This window comes from Tilletiopsis washingtonensis (genome assembly GCF_003144115.1).
Source record: "Tilletiopsis washingtonensis strain MCA 4186 unplaced genomic scaffold FA09scaffold_26, whole genome shotgun sequence".
Classification (NCBI taxonomy): Eukaryota; Fungi; Basidiomycota; class Exobasidiomycetes; order Entylomatales; genus Tilletiopsis; species Tilletiopsis washingtonensis.
The window spans coordinates 1-20,705 of NW_020312023.1; the positions used below are offsets into that span (position 1 = coordinate 1).

General features: G+C 68.7%; 10 protein-coding genes across 10 annotated transcripts; 5 read left to right on the forward strand and 5 right to left on the reverse strand.

The window, feature by feature from the left end:
- Positions 1–742: 742 nt before the first annotated feature.
- On the reverse strand, positions 743–3,222 carry FA09DRAFT_332497 (hypothetical protein). The gene is made up of 8 exons (XM_025743476.1): positions 2,832–3,222; positions 2,403–2,780; positions 2,105–2,351; positions 1,904–2,037; positions 1,322–1,858; positions 1,002–1,154; positions 927–947; positions 743–874 (listed from the first exon to the last, which is right to left on the reverse strand). The coding sequence occupies exons 1-8, from the start codon at positions 3,216–3,218 to the stop codon at positions 779–781; spliced, it is 1,953 nt and encodes a 650-aa protein (XP_025595110.1). The 5' UTR covers positions 3,219–3,222; the 3' UTR covers positions 743–778.
- A 188-nt stretch (positions 3,223–3,410) lies between these two features.
- FA09DRAFT_332498 (hypothetical protein) lies at positions 3,411–4,853 on the forward strand. The gene is made up of 5 exons (XM_025743477.1): positions 3,411–3,746; positions 3,992–4,134; positions 4,328–4,528; positions 4,584–4,604; positions 4,655–4,853. The coding sequence occupies exons 1-5, from the start codon at positions 3,656–3,658 to the stop codon at positions 4,703–4,705; spliced, it is 507 nt and encodes a 168-aa protein (XP_025595111.1). The 5' UTR covers positions 3,411–3,655; the 3' UTR covers positions 4,706–4,853.
- On the reverse strand, positions 4,698–6,734 carry FA09DRAFT_323246 (PLP-dependent transferase). Its single transcript, XM_025741081.1, has 10 exons — positions 6,439–6,734; positions 6,322–6,369; positions 6,233–6,269; positions 5,978–6,176; positions 5,753–5,924; positions 5,673–5,704; positions 5,412–5,619; positions 5,232–5,358; positions 4,971–5,180; positions 4,698–4,916 (listed from the first exon to the last, which is right to left on the reverse strand). The coding sequence occupies exons 1-10, from the start codon at positions 6,691–6,693 to the stop codon at positions 4,720–4,722; spliced, it is 1,485 nt and encodes a 494-aa protein (XP_025595112.1). The 5' UTR covers positions 6,694–6,734; the 3' UTR covers positions 4,698–4,719.
- Positions 6,735–6,930: 196 nt separating this feature from the next.
- Positions 6,931–8,420, forward strand: FA09DRAFT_341562 (hypothetical protein; the record flags this gene model as incomplete). The annotated part of the gene is made up of 2 exons (XM_025744464.1): positions 6,931–8,321; positions 8,408–8,420. The coding sequence occupies 2 exons, from the start codon at positions 6,931–6,933 to the stop codon at positions 8,418–8,420; spliced, it is 1,404 nt and encodes a 467-aa protein (XP_025595113.1).
- Positions 8,421–8,680: 260 nt separating this feature from the next.
- On the reverse strand, positions 8,681–10,505 carry FA09DRAFT_332500 (GroES-like protein). The gene is made up of 4 exons (XM_025743478.1): positions 9,975–10,505; positions 9,317–9,921; positions 8,939–9,265; positions 8,681–8,890 (listed from the first exon to the last, which is right to left on the reverse strand). The coding sequence occupies exons 1-4, from the start codon at positions 10,102–10,104 to the stop codon at positions 8,720–8,722; spliced, it is 1,233 nt and encodes a 410-aa protein (XP_025595114.1). The 5' UTR covers positions 10,105–10,505; the 3' UTR covers positions 8,681–8,719.
- A 270-nt stretch (positions 10,506–10,775) lies between these two features.
- On the forward strand, positions 10,776–13,343 carry FA09DRAFT_332501 (cytochrome P450). The gene is made up of 7 exons (XM_025743479.1): positions 10,776–11,530; positions 11,587–12,069; positions 12,125–12,202; positions 12,256–12,411; positions 12,461–12,581; positions 12,638–12,996; positions 13,048–13,343. Exons 1-7 carry the CDS (start codon positions 11,216–11,218, stop codon positions 13,195–13,197), a joined length of 1,662 nt encoding a protein of 553 aa, XP_025595115.1. The 5' UTR covers positions 10,776–11,215; the 3' UTR covers positions 13,198–13,343.
- FA09DRAFT_332502 (hypothetical protein) lies at positions 13,281–14,350 on the reverse strand. Its single transcript, XM_025743480.1, has 4 exons — positions 14,284–14,350; positions 14,017–14,074; positions 13,873–13,956; positions 13,281–13,698 (listed from the first exon to the last, which is right to left on the reverse strand). Exons 1-4 carry the CDS (start codon positions 14,332–14,334, stop codon positions 13,646–13,648), a joined length of 246 nt encoding a protein of 81 aa, XP_025595116.1. The 5' UTR covers positions 14,335–14,350; the 3' UTR covers positions 13,281–13,645.
- A 609-nt stretch (positions 14,351–14,959) lies between these two features.
- On the forward strand, positions 14,960–16,900 carry FA09DRAFT_323253 (hypothetical protein). Its single transcript, XM_025741082.1, has 4 exons — positions 14,960–15,384; positions 15,711–16,313; positions 16,433–16,624; positions 16,686–16,900. The coding sequence occupies exons 1-4, from the start codon at positions 15,160–15,162 to the stop codon at positions 16,689–16,691; spliced, it is 1,026 nt and encodes a 341-aa protein (XP_025595117.1). The 5' UTR covers positions 14,960–15,159; the 3' UTR covers positions 16,692–16,900.
- A 186-nt stretch (positions 16,901–17,086) lies between these two features.
- FA09DRAFT_160396 (hypothetical protein) lies at positions 17,087–18,736 on the forward strand. Its single transcript, XM_025739234.1, has 2 exons — positions 17,087–17,894; positions 18,085–18,736. Exons 1-2 carry the CDS (start codon positions 17,262–17,264, stop codon positions 18,586–18,588), a joined length of 1,137 nt encoding a protein of 378 aa, XP_025595118.1. The 5' UTR covers positions 17,087–17,261; the 3' UTR covers positions 18,589–18,736.
- Positions 18,737–19,989, reverse strand: FA09DRAFT_160397 (hypothetical protein). The gene has a single exon (XM_025739235.1). The coding sequence runs from the start codon at positions 19,686–19,688 to the stop codon at positions 18,885–18,887; it is 804 nt and encodes a 267-aa protein (XP_025595119.1). The 5' UTR covers positions 19,689–19,989; the 3' UTR covers positions 18,737–18,884.
- Between the last annotated feature and the right edge of the window lie 716 nt (positions 19,990–20,705).

Sequence of the window (20,705 nt, forward strand, 5' to 3'; positions counted from 1 at the left end):
CCCTAACCCTAACCCTAACCCTAACCCTAACCCTAACCCTAACCCTAACCCTAACCCTAACCCTAACCCTAACCCTAACCCTAACCCTAACCCTAGCCCTAACCCTAACCCTAACCCTAACCCTAACCCTAGCCCTAACCCTAACCCTAACCCTAACCCTAACCCTAACCCCTTGCCAATCTGCCAGATCTGCCCCATTTTGCTACTTTCTCTCCTGGCAGTGCAGTGCTGATGAGACTGGTACTGCTGCGTAGCCCTGACTCAGGGGATGCCGTAGATGTGGCTACCATCTGCCCCTAGCCCCTATCCACGCCGTGGGAGCCCTTGCCATTCCTGCTCCCACGCTCTTCCAGGTGACCTCAAGCAGCATTGGCTGACTGGAATGCCAGGCTGCCTCTCTGGCAGGTCCAGGCAGGCCCAATGCACCTCCCCATCAGTCAACCCTACTGAGATTCTGCCCCCTGGCCGGCATTGCCTTGCAGTATGCTGCAAATACAAGGTTATTTGTACCTTTCTTGTTGCTGGCAAAGTCTGAGTACCCCAGCACCCAGGAGAGCGCGGTTGCAAAGAACCTGAAGCCAAACCTTGGGGAGGTGGGGGGCGGAGAGGAGGGGCGGCGCTGCTGCGCTCGCGATGCTGATGGCGCTGCGCACGGCCGCGGCGCGCGCGGCGGCATTTCGCATCTGGCCTCGCAGCTCGCTCCGCCCCGCCCCGCACATCCACCTCGCACGCTCAGACCACGGCAGGCACACGGGTTCATTACAGTCGTCACGGACACTCAGCGCGGCGCCGAGCCCTCCATGCGCTGGTGGCGCACCAGGCTCGACTCGGGCATCGCCGTCTCGGCCTGCACGAGGTCCAGCTGGCGGCGGGCCTAGTGCGGGGGGTCAGCGCGGCGCACGCACTCGCACACCGGCGGCACTCACCTCCTGCCAGTTCGCGAGGTTCTGCACGGAGCATCTGTCAGCCCGAGCCGCCGCAGCAGAACTTGCCCTACTCACGACGCGGCAGAACTCGCGGTGCAGCCGGGCGTAGCCGAGGAACATCGCGCGAAAGTCGGCCACCTTGTTCTTCTGGAAGCCGTCGAGCGCGGCCTGGATCGCCGACGTGGCGAAGCGCAGGTCGTCGGCGGTGAGCGTGAGGGCCTCGTCGAGCTGTGCGCGGGTCAGCATGAGCAAAGGGCGCCAAAGCATCTCGCAGCATCTTGCAGTGTCTCGCAGCGGTACAGCATCTCGCGGCGCATCTCGCAGAACCGCCGCATTTCGCAGACAGCGTCTCGCAGCATCTCGCAGCCCTGCAGCACTTGACCTGGCTCACTCACCTGCGAGATCGACTCGCGCAGCTTGCCAATGTTGTTGCGCCGCGTCGCGTCCGGGTCGACGTCCATGACGGCGTGGAACGTGTGGCTGAGCGCACCGAGCAGGCCGCCGCCGGAGCGCCGATTAGGCGCACTCGATGCGGGCACGCGCGCCGAGCGCGGGGCGGACGGGTCCGTCCAGTCCGGTGCGGCGGCGGGCGCGGCATCGAGCGACGACTGCGCCGGCTCGTCCTCGGCGGCCGTGCCAAACACGCTCGAGCGCGCCGCGCCCTTGTTGACGCCGTCAAGCACGCCCGTGCGCGCGCCGCGGTCCGGAATCAGGCCGCGCCCGCCGGCGTTGAGCGCCGCCTGCAGCCGCTGTGCCTCGGACTCGATGCGCTCGAGCTCCTCGAGCTGCAGCCGCTTCGCCTCGACGGCGTCCTCGGCGAGCTCAAACTGGAGATGCTTGAGATGCCGCCAGCGCAGCAGCTTCTGCACGATGCTGCCGTACGCCGCGTACTCGGACAGCGGCTCGGTGAACGTCGCCTCCCACTCGGACAGCTGCGGTGTGTCAGCCATGTCGCGCTGTGCCTGTGGACCACGCACCATCTCGCCGATCGACATGAATGTGCCATCCGCCGCCTGCCCCGTCCGCTCGATGGCCGCCGCCAGCTCGCCATTCTCGCTCAGGCTAAAGCCGTTGAGCACCGCGCCGAGCTCGGCATAGTCCGCCGACGAGTCTGCAGGCACAGGTCAGACGGCAGCTAGTGCAGCACGTATCGCTCGACACTCAGGCTCGCCACTCACCACCCCAGCGCTTGATGATCCGGCGGTTGCCTTTCTCCAGCGGCCCCGCCACATGCGCCGTCCACCGGTTCGTGAACGCCTCCGAGTCGGCAAAGCGCGCATTCGGCACACGCAGCGGCGTCGCGGCGCCCGGGAGCGGCAGCGCAGCGTACGCGCGGCTCGCCTGCGGGTCGGCGGGCGAGCGGACGGGCGCGCGTAGCGACGACTTCGGCAGGTCCGAGAGCGGCGGCGAGGTGCTGATGTCGTGCTGTGCGAGCGGGTCAGCCACACGCAGCACATCGCCTCACACAGCACCTACCCAGCTCTCGCGGCCGTCGCAGAAGCGCCGCAGCAGGTCCTCCTTGCCCAGCACCGGGTCCGTCGCACAGCGCTCCAGGAAGCTACCGAGCAGCCGCCGGCGCCGCGCAATGATCGCGGCGTCCTCCTTGGCGCGCGCCTGCTTCGCCGCATAGTCGCCGATGGAGTGCTTCGGCGGCAGCGGCGGCACGAGGCGCGTGGGGTGCAGCGCAATGAGCGCCGTGCGCAGCGCCTCAAACTCCGAGTAGCGCCGCTTCGACGAGAGGCCGAGCGCGGGCAGCGAGATGTGGTACACGATAAACGTCGACGGCCCGCCGTCCGACGACTTGAGCGCGTCGACGATGCGGATGTGGCCGTGTGCACCGGCCGGCAGCGACGGCTGGGCATGGATCAGCGAAAAAAAGCATACATCCGGCGCTGGCGCACTCACCCGTGCCGACTTGCGCCGCTGGTCCGGCGGCAGCGACGCCGACGAGCCGGCCAGGGCAGGGGGCGCCTCTGCGTCGTCGTCGGCGGTGCCGCTACTCCACGCCGGCGGCTCCGACGCAATCTGCTCAAAGCCCTCATCATCGCTGCGCACCGCCGCAGCTTCAGGCCGCAGCGACGGCGGCACCTCGTACGCACTGCCGCCCCACTGCACGGCGGCGTCCTCGGCCGTGTCATCTCGCGGCGACGCGGGCCCCGAGGGCGGCAGCGCCGGCACGGGCTTGTCGGACGCGGACGGCGCGGCGCCGTCGGCGTCGCTGTGCGCTGGCGATGCGGCACCGCTGGCAGAGTGCAGGAATGGGTCGGGCGGGCCCGACGGCGGCGAGGACATGGCGCGAGAGGGAGCGGTGAGGGAGCGGTGCAGGTGGAGGGGACGCAGGCGCGGCGCGGCGCCTCGGCGCGATGGCAGCAGGGCCCGGCGCGCCACGATGTTGCGGCACGGCCCAGCCGCCGCTGACTGCGCGCGCAGCATGCTGGCCACAGCTCACAGGTCGAGCGATGGCTGCGCATCCACTGTGCGTCCACAGCCGCGAAATTGCAGGCAGACTGACGAGACTGCAAACACAAAGCCTGGCTTAAGCCAGCGGCAGGCCAGCGCTGGGAAGGCGACGGCAAGAAGCACGGCCGGCCCGGCCACGGCGCACGGATCGCCAAGGCGCTGTGCTCCCACGCACCGAGCATGGTGTGGGGCCTCGTGGACAAGACAAAGACGCCCGGCTGCGCATCGTCCGGCGCTCTGCACACCACCACCACACCCCCGCTGCCGCCATGCCCGTCGCCTTCATCCTCACGCCCGCCAGCCTGGCGCACAGCGCCCTCTTCGCCGGCTACTACTCTTACCTCAACGCCAATGTCATCTGTGCGTGGCGCGCCGGTGCCGTGGTGGCCGGCGAGCTCGAGTCGGCGGATCGCTTGCACCAGGGCCCATACTGGGGGCTTCAGCGAGGATGAGCGCCATGGCCTCGTCGGCGGATCGCTTGCATCAGGGCCCATACTGGGGGCTGCAGCGAGGATGAGCGCCATGGCCTCATCTGCTCCTCGCTGCACGCCGCGCCCCTGCCGCCTGGCTGTGCCTCTCTTGCCGTACTGACATGCCCTCCGCAGCGCTGCGCCGTGCCTCGCAGACGGCGCTCGGCAGTGTGGTCAAGTCGAGCAACGCGCCGGCCAGAGACTCCGAGGCGCTGCAGCGCCGCCTCGTGCGAGCCGTGCGGGCACAGACAGACTTTGCGATGAGCACGCCGATTGCGGTGAGTGCGCGGCGAGGACAGCGTGCGAAGGAAGCGACGGGACGGGTCAGGCGCAACGAGGAGCAGAGTAGCGTCGCGAGAGACTGCCTAGCGGGTCAGACGCAGCGATGAGCAGAGCGTCGCGTGTGAATGGCCTTGCAATCTGCCCGCCTTGCACATTCGAGCCATGGCCCACACTGACGTCCCTCCCAAGCTCTTCTTCCTGACCATCTCCGAGCTCAACGGCGCGCCCACTGCACTCGTCCACGGCCTCGCGACGACGCTGCTGCTCGCGCGCGTGGCGGCGTCGCAGCTGACGCTCCTCGTGCCCGAGGAGCACGGCCTCAATGTGCGCGAGAACCGCATCGTCCATGCGTGGCGCGGCGGAGCAGTCACGCTTGGCAACCTTGCTGCTGTACGTCGCTCGGCCCTGACGCACGTACTCGCTGACTCACGCGCCCCTGAACCAGCTCACGGCGGCCGGATACAATGTGAGCTGCCTGGCCAAGCGATGCCGCGCATCTGCTGATTCTCGTCGCAGCTATACCTTGGCTGGGACGCGCTCCTGGCCTTTGCGGGCGTGCGGACGTGATGCATCAATGCCATTCATGCATCGGGTGCGGCGAGTGCAGGCGGCGGGTGCGAGTCGCCGAAGCTCAGGCGCGGCTGCTTGGCGATCCAGCTCTCGAGGGCGAGAGTCTCCTCGACGCGCGACAGGCCCACCTGTAGCGCCTTGGGCTCCACGCTGAACGTCAGGCGGTAGAAGCCTGGCTTCGGGTGGTGGTACTGGGCACCCGGCGCCACTGGGCACGGACGGGTAAGCAGTGACTCTGACTCAGTCGCTCGTGCCAACGCACCGAAGACCTTCTTCTCGATGAAGCGGCTCGTCAGCTCCGCCTCGCCCTTGGCCGTCTTGCCGGAGAAGCGCGAGAGGTCGATCAGCAGAAAGTGGCCCGCATTCGCAGGCGCAAGCGGAATGCCGTGGTGCGCAGCCCACGCCGCCACGTAGTTGAATGCGGCAGCGAGACGCCGGCGCTGCTCGGCGAGGAACCAGAGGCAGTACTCGCCTGTATCAGGGCGTCAGTAGGCGAGCGGCACGGAGGACACATTGCACGCACGATCCTCGAGCAGCGTGAACCACAGATTGCCCGCCGGCGACGACGCCTGCGCCATGAGGCCAAGGGCAGTCATCGCCGCGATGGCCTCAGGGTTGCCCTGTGAGATGAAAACGCCCAGACGGAAGCCCTGCAGAGGCAGTGCGTCAGCGCAAGCGTGCACTCCTGCCGCGCTTCGCCTACATTGATGCTGAAGTCCTTGCTGGCCGACGTGACAACGTGCAGCTTGGACAGCGGCAGGCCGGCCTCCTTCTGCAGGTCCATGGAGAGCACCGAGTGGAACTGCGGCGGGTCGGGCACGGCACGCGTGCGGAAGCACGAGCGTGCGTAGATCTCGTCCGACACGAGATGCAGGTCGTGCTTGGCCGCAAAGCGCGCGAGCGCCACGATGCTGTGAGCAGCAGGGTGAGCACGGCAGCTGCGTAGACCATCCCCCTCACGCACTGCTCGCGAGGATAGATGCAGCCGGTGGGATTCTGCGAGCGAGTCAGCGAGGTGCGGCTTCACAGTCCGCCGATACGCACATGCGGGTTGCAGAGCAGCAGCATGCGCACGGTCGTGCCCGCCCTCCTGGCCTGCTGCAGGGCGGTCTCATACTTCTCCACCAGCTGCGCCGCCGTGAGCGTCTCGGCGGGCGACGTCGGCACCTCGACGATGGTCGCATCGGCGCGGACAGTAAAGTCGTTGAAGAACGCGCTGTCAGGCATTCCCATCAGCTGGGCCTGCCACACGCATCACAGCAGGCTCACTTGTACGCGGGCGTCGAGAGCAGGATGCCCTCCTGCTTCGCACACAGGACCCACGCGACGGCGTCGAGGATGCCCGTCGCGCCCGAGCCGACGACGGTGTGCTTCTCCTTGACGGCGTGAATCAGGCGAGGTGCTTCGTGCGGACCCTCGTGCGGCTCCAGTCCGTCGGGCACCTCGTTGTACAGGCCGGCGAGGGCGTCTGGGGTGCGCAGTGTGAGTCACTGCGCAAGCGTGCCGCGGATCAGCGCACCGCACCGAGCAGGCGGGCCGAGGCAAAGACGCGGTTGGCGTACTGCGGCCAGCGTCAGTGAGGCGGCTGTGAGGCACATTGCGCTTGCACTGACGGTCATCTCGGGCGCACTGAGGTGCAGGCGGCCCGGCTTGTTGAAGTACTGCGGCGCGGCATCAGCGTCGCTCTCGGCCCTCGGCCGGACGTCGCGCTATGCCCTCTCCACACGCACCTCGAGCAGCTCGGTGCGCAGCAGCGAGTTGTCGGCGACGCCGAGCACGACGATGCCGTCGGGGTTGCTGTCGGCGTCGTACTGGTCCTGGAACACCTTGAGGATGGCTTGCATCTCGGGGCCAAACGAGGCGGCATTGCGCGCGCCGCGGGGCGAGAGGTTGTGCGGGCCTGACGCCTGCACAGACTCTGCGCTGGACGGGCCTTTGCGCGCATCCTTCTCGCGCGTGAGGCATGCCGAGAGGAGGACGCCCATGGTGAGGCGCAAGGCGAGCTGGCGCTGCGGCGGTGGTGGTCGGAGCCAAGGTGGAGGCACACCGTGAGCGGCGCGAGGTGCAGCGGCGAGCTCGAGGCGCGGCGCGGCGCCGCGCACGGACATCGCTTGCGCCGTGCTCCTGTCCGGGCCTGCCTCTGCTCCACCACCATCCGCCTCGCACCACATCCGTCCGTACCCGCACCGCGACGGCTGCGCAGGCCGGCACCGCCCTGCAGCATGCCGGCCGCTGCCGCAAGCGCCGCTCCCGCCACGCCCATGTCGGCGCCGCAGCTGCAGCGTGCCCTTGCCGAGGCGCAGGACGAGCTACTCGCCGGCTCAGGCGCCGCCGCGCTGCGCCCCGCACGCAACGCCGACGCCACGACCGGCACGCTCGCCGCCGTCACGCGTGCCGGCAGCCGCCTGGAGCGCATCGTCGACGCCGCACCGGCCGTAGGCAGTGCTGCGCCGTCGCCCTTGCCGCGCGTCCCCAAGAGCGGCGCCCTGCCTGACGACGACGACGAGCACGACGCTCTGCCGGCGTCGCGGCTGCGTCTGGCGCCCTCGGTGCTGCGCACAGCCGCGCCGCATGCCCGGCATCGCGCCTCATCGGCCGCCTCCTCTGCGTCAGGCTCGTCGACGCCGTCCTCGCCGCGCTCGCCGCTCTCGCCTGGCCTCGCATCGCCGCCGCCGCAGTGGGCCACGGCGCTGTCGTGGTCGCCGCCGCGCGGGCCCTCGCCGGCACCGGGAGCGCCGTCGGACGCATCGCCGCGCGAGCTGCCGGGCATCGCCGCTGCGCGTGCCCTGCTGGGTGAAGCACCCGCCCGGCCGCGCTGGCGGCCCACCGCCGCCTTGCTGGCGTGTGCAGAGCGCGGCACCACTGCGCACGGCGAAGCATCGTTGCCAGGCACAGCCAGGCTAGACACGCACGGCACCGCGTCGCGCTCCGCCACGCCGTCGTTCTTCCTCCAGTCGTTCCCCGACAATGAAGACTGCCATGCGGAGGCGACGCACCATGCGCTGCCGCTCTTCTTCGACTCTAGCGCCGAGCCGTCGCCCTCGCTGTCCGCCGGTCTGCTCTCGTCCAGCCCGGCTTCGTCTACGCAGCGCCGCAGCGCGCTGGCATCGCCGCGGCTGCCCACGACGGCAAGCGCGAGCCCTGCCCTGCTCAGCAAGTCCACTGCACCAAGTGCACTGTCTTCCACATCGGCAACAGTCAGGCTGCACGGCAACGCGCGCAGTGCGCGGGAGTACGGCGATGTAGGCCCTGCCGACGAGATTGAAGATAGCTTCACACGTGCGCGCTCTGCGCGACGCGACGACGGGAGCTCCGACGAGTCGCTTGCAGAGCTTGCGCCCGAGATTGCTGCGCGTCCCCGCCTGAGGCGGTCTGCGTCTGGCTCCTCGAACCGCTCGTGGCAGTCGGGCACCTCGGTTGGGAGCGCCGAAGTCCAGTCACCCTCGCGCTCGTCGGCGTCTGAGCGACAAGCACCAGCAGAAGCCAGCATCTCGCCGGCGCCCAACGGGCAGACGCACGGCCGCTTCGCTCGGGACGTGCACTGCATCGGCTGGGTGGAGATCGGAGGCAAGGCAAAGGGCCACGTCGAGTACGAGATACGGGTGCTCACAAAGTCGGTAAGTGCCCTGACGCGGCAAGCCGGAAGCGGTGGCTCAACACAGCGCGCCGGTCGAGCCTGCACTGACGCGCCTCGCTCAGGGAACAACGGTGACCGTCTTCCGCCGCTTCTCGTCCTTCGTCGCCCTGCGAAAAGCGCTGGGCAAGTCGCGGCCCGTGAGTCATGCTTGCACCGCGCGAGGCGCTCTGCTGACGCTGCGACAGGCCCATGCCTCGGCCCTGCCGGCTCTGCACACGCGCCACAACGTGCTGCAGAAGTACTCGCCCGCGCTGCTGCAGGAGAGGCGGGCAATCCTCGAGCGCTGGCTCAGGGGCGTGATGCTCGACCGGCGGTGGGGCGGCGCCACAGTCGTGCGCGAGTGGCTGCTACAATGACATTAACCCTGCTCCTCCTCACCACACCAGCACCGGCTTGATCGTCGTGCCGGCCTTGGCGTCCTTGAGCGCCTGCGCCATGTTCTCGGGCTTGTACTCCTGCACGAGATGCTGCATCCACGGCGACTGCTTGTGCAGCTTGAGCAGCAGCGGCAGAATGATGAGCGGGTCGCTGTCGCCCATCATCACCTGGAAGAGGTCAGCTCGGCTTCCGACTGACACAGCGCGCGGACTCACTCCGCGGATCGTTTGCTGGTTGTTCAGCAGGTTGAACACGTCCACCGGGATGCTCGAGCCGGGCGCCGGGGCGCCGACGATGGCGAGCCGGCCGCGGTGCCCCAGTGCCTTGATGCCCGTCTCCACGCAGGCCGGCACGCCGCTCGCCTCGACGACCATCGTCGCGCCCGTGCCGCCGTGCGACAGCTCGCGCACCTTGGCGGCCACCTCGTCGGACGAGAGGCCGGCGCTGTTGATCGTGTGTGTCGCGCCGAGCTTGGTCGCGAGTGCGAGGCGCGCGTCGTCAATGTCGACCGCGATGACGACGGGAATCTGCTTGGAGGCGACCTGCAGAAAAGCATCAGACACGGCCACGCGCTGCGCTACAGCGTGACTGACCTTGGACGCAAACACAAGGCTGCCAGCACCCACGCAGCCAATGCCGAACACGGCCAGGGTCTGCGGCGTGGCGTCCGCCTCGACGCCGTCGCGCTGCAGCGTCTCGCCATTGAGCGACATGAGGCTGCGCAGCTGCTCAAACGAGCGCGGCGTGTGGCTTGGCATGAGCGAGAGCGCCGTGCTGAAGCCCGTGATGATGCCGCAGCCAAACGCAGTGACGGGCGGCAGCGCCGTGTCGGCATCGACCTTGACGAGCGACTGAAAGTGGCACGGCATGTGGCTGGCAAACGACGACTGGCCAAAGAAGCCAACGACGACGTCGACGCCGCTGTCGAGCTTGATCGTCTGCTGCTGCATGCGCTCGTCGTAGCAGGCGAGGTTCTTCGGCGTAAAGACGTGGCAGCCGCTGAGCTGGCCGGCCTTGCAGAAGGAGCACGCCTGGCAGCGCGTAAAGGAGGCCATGACCTTGTCGCCGACCTGCAGCGGGCCCGCGTAGTCGGCCGGCAGCCACTCGACGATGCCGCTGCCCTCGTGGCCGAACACGGCGGGCGAGGGGATCATCGGCCCAAAGAGGCCGCTCCACGCCGAAATGTCGGTGTGGCAGACTGGGCAGAGCGTCAGCAGCAGGCTCAGCAGCACGACCACAGCAGCTACGCACTGCCCGAAGCGATGAAGCGCACAAGCGCCTGGCCGGCAGGGATGTTGTCGGTGTTGATGGTGAAATTCTCAAGCACAAAGGGCTCTGCCGGAGCGGGCGCGACGAGCGCACGGGCCTTGAACGAGGGCATGGCGTAGTGACGAGGGGGTCAGATGGGGACGGCGAGCGGCTGCGTGGAGCGGCACGGCCACGCCTTATGAGGCTTTGGCGTCGGTGGAGCGATGCAAGCTGTGGACCGTGCGAGCCGGCATGTGCGCTGCCGGCGCTGCGGCGCAGCGAGGCAATGCGGGGTGCAGACAAGATGGCAGCATCAGGGCAGGGTGAAGAGGAGCTAGCAGCACGCGGCACCTGGGCACTGCTGCCGTTGCAAGCGAGCTGCAATGCGCAGTGCGGGGCATCGCTGTGCGTTGCGCCGGGTGGAGTGGCTGTGGCTGCTGCCACGCTTGTGCAGCGGCAGGCGGCAGCACAGCGGAGCACAAGGCAGCCCCGGCGTGCACACGACACCACCGCGACTGCGGCCGTCGGGCTGTCATCAAAGCGTGCAGATGCAGCGCAGTAAGAGTCGCTCAGGCAGCACAAGCGCCGTCAGGGCACGCTGCCCTCCTTCCCCGCTCCGGCGCCGGCACGCGGCTCGGCCTTGTCGCCGGCTGAGCGGAGTGTGGCGCTTGTGCCGTGCTCCCACGCCCGCCGTGCGGGGCTGTGGCCGGCTCGAGTGCAGCCGGACGTGCAGAGCGCGCTCTGCCGTGAGCCGGCTGCGACCTGGACATGCGGCGTCGCGCCACATCGCCTCCGTCGGGGCACATCCGCTCCGCTGCGCCAGGCTTGAGTCTGCGCTGAGCGTGTGCATCGTGCTGCTGCAGATCGCTGTGTACCTGCACTGTCGGACGGCTGTGCCTGCAAAGGGCGATGGAGGCGCGTTGTGCCGGCGCCGGGCGGGCAGCCTGTTGGACCGGCTATGGCGCGCGAGGCCGGACCCTCGCCTTCCAGCCGGTCGAGCATGCTCGTCCCCGGACACGGTCCGTGCGTCGTTGTTGGGCAGGACGGACCCTCGCCGCCGCCATAAAAGCAGCCATGCAGCCCCTGCCGGCTCTGCGCTGCCCATCGCATCGCCCGACACGCAGCACCAAGCGCACGTCTGGCACTGGCCTTGCCGCAGCAGCGCACGAACAGCAGCGCCCGGCGTCCGACGACGAACTCGACGCGCACAACGACGCCACAAGCCGGTGCTCTGCACACACAGCATGCCCGCTGTGCTCGGCCTGAGCGCAGCCGACGCGGCCGCTGCCGCGGCGCTGGCGCTCGCCTCGCACTTCATCTTTGCACGCATCGAGCTGTGGCCGGCACGCCTCTTTCCCGCCTGGGCGGCGCTGTACTCGGGCAGCGTGCTGCTCGTGCGCCACACGCGCGCACCCCTCGCCCTCTCGGCGGCGCTGGGCCTCGTCGCCCGTGGCGCCGTGGTGTACGTGGCGACGCTGCTGCTGTCGATCGGCGTGTACCGCGTCCTGTTCCACCGCTGCTGCGCCTTTCCGGGACCTACGTCGTGTGCTCTGTCCAAGGTGCGTCGTGTACATGGCGCCGCTGACGACACTGGCTCACGGCAGCCCTGTCGCAGTGGGCCACGGTGCCAGTCGATGCCGCCGGGCAGCGCGCCCGCTACGTGCAGCGCCTGCACTCGCAGTACGGCGACATTGTGCGGACCGGCCCGCGCGAGCTGTCCATCAACGACCCGAGTGTCATCGCGGCGACGTGTGGCGCACAGTCAAAGTGCTCCAAGGGCCCGTGGTACGCGGGCGCCACGGCGGGCAAGGGACGCCGCTCGCGCAGCCTGCACACGACCACCATCAAGGCCGACCACGCCGCCCGCCGCCGCATCTGGGACGGCGGCTTCAATGCCCGCTCGCTGCGCTCGTACGAGCCGTCGCTCCTCGCCCTCTCGCGCCTGCTTGTTGAGCGCATGGGCGAGAGCGCGGCGCGCGGCGAGAAGGTCGAGGTCGACGAGTGGGCGGCGTACTACGGCTTCGACGTCATGGGCCAGGTGGGCTTCAGCTCGAGCTTCGAGTGCGTGGAGAACGGCAAGCTGTCGGAGGGCGTGCAGGTAGGTGGTGCAAGCGACTCCGCCTTGTGGCGCTGCTGCTGACACCTCTGCACAGCTCCTGCAGGACGCCATGGCGGCCATCCAGACGCTCTCCAACGTTCCCTACCTCGGCGAGATTGCGCGCTACCTGCCCGTGCGTTCTGTCCCTCGCACTTGCAGCCACACCACTCACGGCTGCTGCTGCAGAGCCCGATCGTCAAGCTCGAGGACTGGGTCGCCGGGTCGCTGCGCAGGCGCATGGACGATCCCAGCGCCGGTCCCGATGTGTTCAAGCATCTGCTCGAGGTCGACCAGGAGTCCGGCTGGAAGCACAACTGGGAGGAGCTGCGGAGCGACGCAATGGTAAGCGCTGCCGCATGTGTCCTCTGCCCCATCTGACCGGTCCCCGCAGCTGCAGGTGGTTGCCGGCAGCGACACCGCATCGACGACGCTCGCAGTGTCCTTCTACTACCTCCTCACGCACGACAAGGCGATGGAGGCGCTACGCAAGGAGCTGCACCACGTCTTCAAAGGTGGGTCGGCGCCGAGTTGCAGCCTGTCCGGCTTCAGCTCACGCAGGCCTTCGCAGGGGCTGAGCCCGACAACTTCGACGCGCTTGCCAAGGAGTGCCGCTTCCTCAACGCGGTGATCAACGAGAGCCTGCGGCTGTGGCCTCCGGTCGCCTCCGGCCTGCAGCGCGTCACGCCTGCCGAGGGCCTCACGCTCAGCGTCGCCGGCAAGCAGCTCGTCGTGCCCGGCGACGTGATCGTCACGACGCCGACATTCCTGATGCAGCGTGACCCGAGGAACTTTGCGCCGCACCCCGAGGCGTTCAGGCCGGAGCGCTGGCTCGCGCCCGAGCACGAGGAGAACTTCAACCTCAAGGCGTTCAACCCGTTCAGCTACGGCCCCGAGTCATGCATCGGCAGGCACCTGGCCTTCATGGAGGTGTGTGAGCACCGGTCTCGCCCCCAGACGACGCTCACACGATGCTGCTAGATCCGCATCGCGGTCGCACAGGTCGTCCATGCCTACGACATGGAGCTCCTCCCAGAGTTCTCGGCCGAGGCGTTCGAGGCGGGCATCGTCGACTTCTTCACGGCAGGACGGAAGAAGAAGCTGCCCATCAAGCTGACGCCACGGCGCTAGCGACGGAGCGGCAGAAGCTGCGTCTGCGTCGGCTCTGTAGAAGAGCCTGTGCGCTGCGTGAAAATGCACTTACCGTGTCCTCGATCCTGCCTTCGTGATGTTCCTGTTGTGGACCCAATCCCCGTGACCTCCGCGGCGCTTTGTCCATAGCCTGGCGCTGTGGTGAACGCCACGAATGCCGACCCGCTGTCAATGCGGCGGGATCTGCTCGGGAAGATCCCGCTCGTCTGCATTGCCCGGCCGTCTGCCGCAGCCACGGCCCGCTTGCCCGCTCTCGGCTGACCGAAAGCCTCCGCACATCCAAACCTGCCACTCCCCTCCTGCTGGCACGTCTGCGCTCTACGACTTTGCCGGCGTGCCTGCCTGCCTGCCTCTTCTTATGAACCTGTCCCATTATCTACCGGCTGCCCGGCTGCGAGCTGCCAGAGTCCCTTCGCAGCGCGTCTGTCTACTCCTCCTCATCATCGAACTGGCTGATCGCCTCGCGCTCCCGCTGCGGCACTGGAGGGGCAAGAATGCGGTCAGCCTAACGGCTCGGGAACCTACATTGCCGGACTGTACGTCCGCGATGATGCGGCGACCTGGACGCCGCAGCAACAGGACGGCAAGTAGCGCAGAGCGACGCTCCTGCCGCCGGCGCAATCGGCTCGCTCCGCCCTGCTGGCATACACTCACGTGGGTATGTGGTGGGGATGCGTTCGGTCGGCTGCCAGCCGTATGCGCGCCGGATCGGCGGCACGGCGACGACAGCGACGGGGCCTGAGGCGCGCGCAGAGGGGTCAGCATGCGGCAGCGATGGGCGACAGCTGCGCGACGCACCGGCGGCGCCGATGAGCAGGCTGTAGAAGACGACGGGCTGCTCGTGTGCCGAGCGTTGCTGCAGGGGCGGCGTGAGGCGTCAGCAATGCGCGGGACAGCGACGAACACACTCGGCTGCTGCGCGCGGCCATCGCCTGATGCCTTGGCTGCGAGGGCAAGCCGAGAGCAGCAGGACGAGCGCGCAGCGAGGACGAGGGCGCACTGTCCAGCGTGCCCGGAGCCCAGCCTCTGGCGCAGCGCGCGTGCTTCTGCGGAGTCGGCACGCACCAGGTAGCGCCACGTGCCGCGCAGCGGGTTTGCGGAGAAGATCGAGGCCATTGCGGGGGAGAGACGGGGGGTCGCGGAGGTGGGTCGCGAAGGGGCGCGGGCGCCCGAGCGCGACGACGACGGCGGCGGCCGCGCGCGCCAGTGACTATAGCGGGCAAGTGTATTCGCCATTACAACTGCAGCTCGCGCGTCACGTGCGGCGTTGCCTTGGTCCACCTCAGCTGCCCCTGCCTCTGCCCTTGCTCCTCGCCTGAGCCGCTGCGATAGGAGGAGGAGTGCAGCTGAAGATGCAGATGGCAGCAGCGGCTGGTGAAGCTGTCGCACGCGGCAAGCAGGACCGAGGCAGGCTCGCGCGCTTGCGCGTTTGGCGGGCCTGGCCTGGCGCGCGTGCTTGGCGGGCGTGGCAGCCAGGGGCCCTGCGGCCTCACGATGGTGGTGGGTCACCAAGGCGAGGCTGAGGAGCAGAACATGAGCGCTGGCACGGCGCGCCTCTATGTGTGCTGGCTCGGGCAGCCGAGATGGAGCTCATCAGCGATGACGGCGCGCCGTGTCGGTTGCGGTGCGGCGAGGCTCCAAGCGTCGCGCGGCGGCGGCGACGCAGATGCAGCGGAGCCGCGCGCCTTGGCCGCGCTGCCGTTGCGCGCCCCGCAGCTGAGGCCTCTTGCGTCCCAACCCCCACACCGAAACGCCGCATCCCCACTCGCCCGCTCATCACCAGCACCGCCAGCGCTCTACCGCAGCAGCAGCACCTCTCTGGCGCGTGCCCTCGGCCTCGGCGCCCCTTCGCCCCCCGCAGCTGTGCGCTGCCGCACTCCGCGTCCGCGCCGCCCTCGCCCTCGCCCTAGCTGCGCTTGCCGCGCCCACCCGCTGCCCCGCATGTCGTCGCCGCCGTCGCCGTCGCCGCTCTCGCGGCTCATCCTCGACCTGCGCGGCCAGCGCTTCCACCTCGAGCGCGACACGCTCATGACGCTGCCCGAGAGCGTGCTCCTCTGCCTCTTCCCCAATGGCCTCGTGCTCAGCCGCCAGCAGGGCCGCTACGAGAGTGACGACGAGGGCGAGGGTGCCGAGGCCGAGGACGAGGAGGATGTGTACCTGGTGGACGTGAGTTGCAGTGGCTGCAGCGTGCGCACACGCCGCACGCGCATGGGCTCGAGCGATGGCGGTGCGGGTGCGGGCTCCCGGCAGATGGTCGCCGAGGCACGGTGCGCGTCGATTCGCGTGCAGACTGTGCATGCCGGGTGCAGGCTTTGCGCAGACGTGGGCGCTGTCGTGGGCCGGCTGGGTTGAATCGCGGCTTGCAATGCGGCGCTTGGCAGGCGCGGCACTACATCGTCGACGCACCGTGAAGCAGCGAGCGGATCCTTCGCGCTGCGTCACTCTGCCCCGCCAGCTTGTATGTCACACTCGCTCACTCTCTCGCCTCACAGTTCGACCCGACATGCCTGCGCTACGTGCTGACGTTCTTCAAGTCGGCGCGCGATGACTTCTACGGCGTCGACACGCCGTCGCGGCGCTCCGTGCTCGGCGCCTCGCACCCGTCGGCCGGCGGCGTCGACGACTCGTTCAGCAGCGCCAACGGCGCGCCGGGCAACCCGCTGCTGTCGAAGCAGGCCGTGATTGTGCTGCGCGAGGAGCTCGAGTTCTTTGCCATTCCGCCGCGCAAGGCGCGCGCCGGCGAGGCCAAGGGCGACGAGGAGAAGAGCGCGCTCGAGCTGCGCGCGCTCAAGGCGCGCTGCGGCGAGGCGCTCATCAGCCGGCGCTCCATCTTCACGGCGCTGCAGCGCAACGTGTCCAAAGAGAACAACATGGCCGAACAACACCTGATCGACATGCTGTGCATGTCGGGCTTCGAGCGCGACGACAGCTGGGGCTTCCGCGCCGTCGAGCCGAGCCGGTGCTGCATCACGAGCATCGCGCTCGTGCTGCTCAAGACGGGCATCAGCGTCAAGGACGACGGCGGCGAGATTGCCATTGACCAGCAGCAGCTGGCGACGGCTCAGAAGCTGCTGCTCTTCTGGCGGAAGCCTGCGGTGAGTGGCGCTGCGGCAAATGTGCGCTGCAGCAGTGCACGTCGCACAGCGCACTTACGTCGGCATCCGCCTGCTACTTGCACTCTCGGGCGTGCGCTGACTCGCCTTGCTCACCACAGCGCAAGTGCTGGTGGGACGGTGTCGATGTCGTGCTGCCCGTCACCTCGCCGGCAGCCGCAGCCAGCCCGCCGTCGCCGCCCGCCGCCCTGCTGTCCACGCTGCCCGCCGCCGAGGCCGAGCTGCTCAAGGACGGCAAGGGCGAGGTGGTGCGCGTGTGGGCGCGGCGCGTCTGGACCCTCGAGCTCAGTCTGGTGAGACCGGCCCGTGAGCCTGCGGCAGCCGGGCGCTGTGCTGACTGGCCTCATCCGACAGATCTAATCCGCACCGTCCAGGCGTTTGCCGCTGTCCGGCCGCCTGCGCGCTCCACATTCGCTCCTGCACCGCCCATCATCTTCGCTCCTTCCACGTTCTCTCTCCCACTCGCGTACTCGAGTGCCTGCCGTTCTGCTCCGCTGCGCCGCGCACATCTCTCCACCCAGCACCCCCACAGCACACACGCCGGCGCAATGTGCATGCTCTATACCCACCCTCTGCTGTGCTATTCCGTGCGAGTGCGATGCCGAGGCCTGCAGGCGTCATCGCAAGTCAGGGGCCACATTTGGGCAGCGTGACCCGTGCACTTTGGCGCTGAACTCGAGCTTGGCAGCGCGGCGCCGCGCGAAGGCCGTCACGCGCGCAGTCCAGGTCGCGTGCCTCTGCGCATCACTCCCTCTCACCACCACCACCTCCCACCCGTGCATCTCGCCGCTCCGCCCCACGCACTGCATTCTCGCCGCCCAGCAGCTCTGCCGCCGCCAGCCAGACGCCCACCGCCGTGCGCCCACAGCGCTGCCCTGCGGCTGCGTCTGCCGCGAGCCGCTGAGCCTCCACTTGGAGGCAGCAGCAAGCATGGCGGAGCGCTACGGCGGCGCGTACGACGGGCCACGCCACTCTAGCTACGGGGAGGGCAGCGACGCAAGAGAGTACGGCTACGGCAGAGAGCGCGCCTTTGACAGCGGACGCGGCTACGACAGGGGCTACGGCGCCCAGCACTACGCAGACGAGCGGGCTCGCGATCCGCGCAAGCTCGTCGCGTACGAAGACGACCGTGCGGGCGACCACTACCGGCCGGAGCATCGGCACGCCTCGTCTCGCTATGAGCGAGCCGACGATGCACGCGACGCTGTCGGCTCTGTCCGGCATCCGTCTGATCGCTACGGTCACGACTACTACGCGACGTCCTGGCAGTACGAGCGGCGCGACGAGGAGCGCTACTCTGCTTGGCGCGGCGGGCAGGGCCGCAGCCAGGCAGAGGAGCACGACGGCGCAGCGTTCCGGCCCGAGTCGTCGAGGGCGCAGCACTACCGCCCGCATGAGCATGACTGGCAGCATGCAGAAGCTGTGCGGGAGCCGGCCTCCGGACGAGCGCAGGCGCGCCCGCGGGCGGGCGCCCAGATGCGCCTGGTGGCGCTCGCCTCCGATGTGCTGCCTCATGGACAGCGCATCGCCATTGTCGACTCAAGAGACGAAGGTGTCAGCATCGTGAGTACGCACTCGTGCCTTACAAGTCCTCTGTCGCCGCGTCTCTTCGACGGACGCGCAGCTGAGCAAGCGCAGCACGGCATGCTTGTCGTTAGCCAGCGGCTCTCTGATGAGCCGCAATCGGATAGAGGCGGACCGGCATCGCCATCACGCTACACAGTGCCAGAGCGCTGACCATCCTCACCGGCAGGGGCGCGATCGAGCATTCTCAGCCCGCATCAGACTGCCCGGTAGGAGCCGCCGGCCCGTGCTGCCGACTGCCACTGACGCGCCAGCTGCTACCCAGCGATGTCTGTGTCGAAGCACCATGCTAATCTGTTCTTTCTCGGCGACAACGGTGACAGCGATGACGCAGCGTGGGGCGTCACCGACGCGGGCTCGGTCCACGGCACCTTCCATCTCGCCGCAGCGTCCGCACCCGATGCCGACACCGCGGCCAAGATCTCTTCGAAGCGTTTCACGCGCCTGTCGGACCCCAAGAAGGCGAGCGCACCGAAGCAGCTTGCACATGGCGACTGGCTGCGCTGCGGCGCCACCACGTTCGAGGTGCACATCCACGGCGGCGCCGGCGCGCTGGCGTGCGAGCGATGCGCACTGGCTGCAGACGGCTCAAACGAGATCATCCTCTCGGCGGAAGCAGAGTCCGGGCACGCTGCTACTGCTTCCCGTCCCGCGGCAGCAGCGGCAAGCGTGAGCCTGCCTGGCGGCACAGCGAGCATGTCCCAAGCTCCGACAGTGGCAGGCGCTGCGAAACCTCGGGCGCAGATTGACCGCAAGATCGAGACGGAAGCGGTGCGGCGTGCGCGCATGCGCGAGATGCGCGAGATCTACCTCGGCGGCGGCACAGACGACGACGCCAAGCCTGCGGACGCCGGCGACGGGGCTGAAGATACGCAGGGCAAGCCGGCGTACATCGACCGCGCCGCTGAGCGCCGCGCCAAGCACCCGCGCGAGCCAGGACCGAAGCGCTGGAACCGCCGGCGAAGCGCATCACCACGGGCCGAGCCATCCAGGCCGGCGGCACGATCGACTCCGGGCGGTGCGGCGCAGTCGGCGCTGCCTCAGGCCGAGCCTGCCCGGGCAGTGCCGCTCGACGCCAACAACCGAGGCTTCCGCATGTTTGCTATGATGCAGCAGGGCGGCGCGACAGATGCTGGGTCGACAGCCGTCGCTGCCTCGTCGGCACCCGCCTCCTCGGCCCCCGAGGTGATCGCACGGGGCATCGAGGGGCGCGCCGGACTCGGCAGTGTGCGCCTGCGCGACGCCGAGGAGATCGGAGCCGCGGCGATGGGCGCTGCCTGGGCGCAGGGGGGCGCGTCGACTGGGCCAGGCTACAACAGCAAGGACGCGGTGCGCCGACGGTACGAGCAGTCGCTGGCGACCAAGCATGGCGGTAATTGAACGCGATCCGTCTGGCCACGGGCGGCTAGCGTGTCGTGAAAGGACCTCCAAGTCGCCTGCTGCCGGGCCATACCATGCCCAAGATGCGCGTGCAAGCTGCGGGGCGGCGGCCGTGTGGCAGAGCGAAATGGACATCCGTCCGGCGGCCGCACAGCATCGCAGACTGTCCGCAGTTGGAGCATACTTAGACCGGACACGCCGTACGGGTGTCGCCTTGCCAGCCCTTGGCGAAGAGCGAAGCAGCGAAGCGCATCGCGCAGCAGGCAGCATCAGTGCGTACGGCGGTTGCCTGAGTCTCAGCAGACAGAAAAGCTCAGGCACGCATGACGGCACCGGCAGCATGTGTAGCCGTGCACGGCGTGCGACCATCGTCCAAGGATGCTTGCGCCACATCAGCAGCTGCCGTCGGCGGCCAGCGTCTGCCGAGCGCCGTGAGCCGAGCAGCTGTGTGCCTTCTACGACGGACGCGACAGTGCTGGCTGATACACCCAGTCGCTAGCTGCAGCTGGCCTGCATTGCATCCGGCTCTCCGTGCTGCGTGCTCACCATTGCAGCCGCGAGTGCCGGCGGTCGGCCGTGCGGCTGCGATCTGGATGCCGCCGCCCAGCTGCAGCAGCGCGATGATCCAGACCACAGCAGCCATCGCCCTCGGCTGCAGGCGCTGACCCTCATTCCCCTGCTGCCTGCAATCGCCTCTGGGTCTGCTGCCGCACGCCGTTGCTGCGTCCCCGCTGGCGCAGCACCTTCATGCTTGTGCTCCATGCGGCGGCCGCTGCGCCGCAGAAGCGCCCGCCGCGCGGAGTATTTCCTCCGGGCTGGCGCTGCCAAACCTTAACCTAGTTCTCGCGAGCGGCACGGCGCCGGTGTGTTCGTCGAGGCCGCTGCGGCGCCGCGGAGCTGACACGGGCCTAACTTAGCGCATGATGCAGCACAGGCAGACGCGAGATGGCCAGGCGCGAAAACGAGATCTCGCGCCGCGCAGCAGCGATGCACGCTCAGAAGGACGGCCCTCCGTCGTCTCCTGGCCTTTTCGGCGCTCGCTGGGGATGCAAGCCGAACGGTGCGGTGTGCGCCAAGCTGCTGGCACCATGGCTGAGGCCTGGGCAGCGTGCGATATCTGCTCCGCCGTGTGCCTCCCGTCGGCTCTGCTGCTGGCGCTGCTGTGTGCTGGCGCCGTCGGACGCGGAGTTGGCGCACCACGCCGCCGGGCTCCCATGTCCGTGCCTGGCCGGCCTGCCGTGCGCCGCAGCATGCTCGGGACATGCTGGACCTTCTGCTGCAGGCAAATGAGCAATTTTGGCGCCGACCCAGGGCGCATCCGAGACGACGGAAGCTGCGTGCGAGGGGCGCAAAGTGGGAACTTTGGCGTGGTGCGGCGGAGCAGGGTCGCGGCTGCTCGCACGCAGCTCA